Source organism: Carassius gibelio, chromosome A2 (assembly GCF_023724105.1).
Source record: "Carassius gibelio isolate Cgi1373 ecotype wild population from Czech Republic chromosome A2, carGib1.2-hapl.c, whole genome shotgun sequence".
Classification (NCBI taxonomy): domain Eukaryota; kingdom Metazoa; phylum Chordata; class Actinopteri; order Cypriniformes; family Cyprinidae; genus Carassius; species Carassius gibelio.
This window is the reverse complement of record NC_068372.1, coordinates 22,125,085-22,127,011: the sequence shown is the minus strand read 5'-3', so window position 1 is coordinate 22,127,011 and position 1,927 is coordinate 22,125,085. Positions and strand designations below refer to the sequence as shown.

The 1,927-nt window shown below is 34.2% G+C and overlaps 1 gene segment (V, D, J or C); it reads left to right on the top strand.

Annotated features, from left to right (window-relative positions):
* The first annotated feature begins 397 nt into the window (after positions 1-397).
* LOC128022786 (T cell receptor alpha variable 3-like) lies at positions 398-1,198 on the top strand. The segment is given in 2 exon segments: positions 398-669; positions 831-1,198. Coding segments are annotated over 2 exon segments (408 nt in total).
* The last annotated feature ends 729 nt before the right edge of the window (positions 1,199-1,927 follow it).

The following is a 1,927-nucleotide window of genomic DNA, read 5'->3' as shown; positions in this document are numbered from 1 at the left end:
ACGGAGAACACAGAGTTGTTCAGCCAGATAAAAACATAAGTAACGTTAAAATGAATATATAAAACCGCTTTATCACAACCAGAACTTTTCTGGTACATCCAGAGAGCAAATTACTTTCCTAAATACATGCTGAGAAGAAGAAAACAAGGAGGAGCAGGTATAGTGTCATCAGATTCAGTTCCTCTGACGATCAAGAATCTGTGTGTGTCTGACTCTGCTGTGTACTACTGTGACTGAAACACAATCAACATTCACAAAAACAGAGCAAGTGCTCAATTATGTGACATGCAAATTTCAACGATGTCGACTTTTGTACCACAACCATAATAAAATCTAAAATGTAAGATTTTTTTACTATTTAAAAGAAAAAGTGCATTTCACCCACTCCTGGCTACATTTTAGTTTTACATAAACTACCGAAAAATTTTCTTCATAAACTTCTGTGAACCTGCATAAAAAATTAATTCACATTTATTAATCTAATTTAATGTTTGTAAAATATGTGCAGATGTGAAAAAAAAAAAAAGAATGAAAGAGGAGGAGTTTAGCACATGCATCTGAGGTGATCTTGTTACATTCTCTAGACTGTCACAAAGTTCAGTCCTGTTGTAGTGAAACACACATGTACAATGATTCTTCATTCAGTCATCCTACTTTTGGCCTTGACATGTAAGTGCTTTTGTGTATTTATTGCAAATATTTGCACTTCAAAAAATCTATAGATATAATATTTTGTCATCAATAATATCTCATGCTTAATTAACTTATTTATTTGAAAACTAATCAATTTCAAACAGTATTTGATTTTTTTTTCTTTTGCTCTTCTCCAGCTGTGAGTTTTGGAGCTGAAATCACACCAGACAGCACTGAGGAATCTGCTGCAGTGGGTTCAACTGTTACTTTATCCTGCAGTTATTCCTCTGCAAACTCACTTCAATGGTACCGTCAGTATCCCGGATCAGCTCCTCAGTTTCTTGTGCTCATAATAGATGGTATAAAAGAGACTAAGACATCTGATGTAGATCCCAGATTATCTACTAAGCTCAGAAAAGAAACTCAAGCAACAAAAGAGATCAGCCGTGTGGATCTGATCATCTCCTCTGCTGCTGTATCAGACTCTGCTCTGTATTACTGTGCTCTGAGGCCCACAGTCACAGGAAACACAAGAACACTCTACAAAAACCTAATACACAGATAAAGCTGTATTTCTTTCCATAAATATAGGTATATTATAAGTTCACGGTATTAATTTCAGATGCATATTTTAACACCTAATACTATTATGAATGTTCTTTCTTTACACTTCCCTCTAGGATGCAAGTCACTGACTAAATGTTGATTCAAATACAGTTCAGCATGAATTTTTTTAATAACTATTTTACCACCAAAATAAACTTAAACCCCTAAATTCACTCTTTATGGATAAGCACATCTAAAGAGAGACATACTGCTGATAATCTGGTTATGATTTAAAGTCATATAGCTAAGTACTATAATAAAGTGCTGCATAAGGAATAAATCGAGATCTGCATAAGGAATAAATCGAGATCATATTCTGTTTAATCACATAATCATGTAAGAGAGTCAGTACGTAACCACAAGAGGGTGCTATGCAGTATAGCGCATGAATAGTACTCAAATAACATAATTGTCTATGAAACAGATCAGATCTGTTCTGCTCTCAAAGAGCTCTTTGGAAGAGGTGGGGTTTAAACACTGATATCTGATGTGATCTTCTTTAACTTCGTGTCTGTTAGAGAGAGAATAAGAAACACACAATGAGTCTCTATTCTGTCATTCTGCTTTCTGCCTTTGCACGTAAGTGTTGATTTGTTTTGAATATAAATACTCAAAATGCAGCCATAATGGCTATTTTCTGCTCAAAATTAAGTATAAATGTTTTTCTTTTTGTTGTATGTTGCGTTCT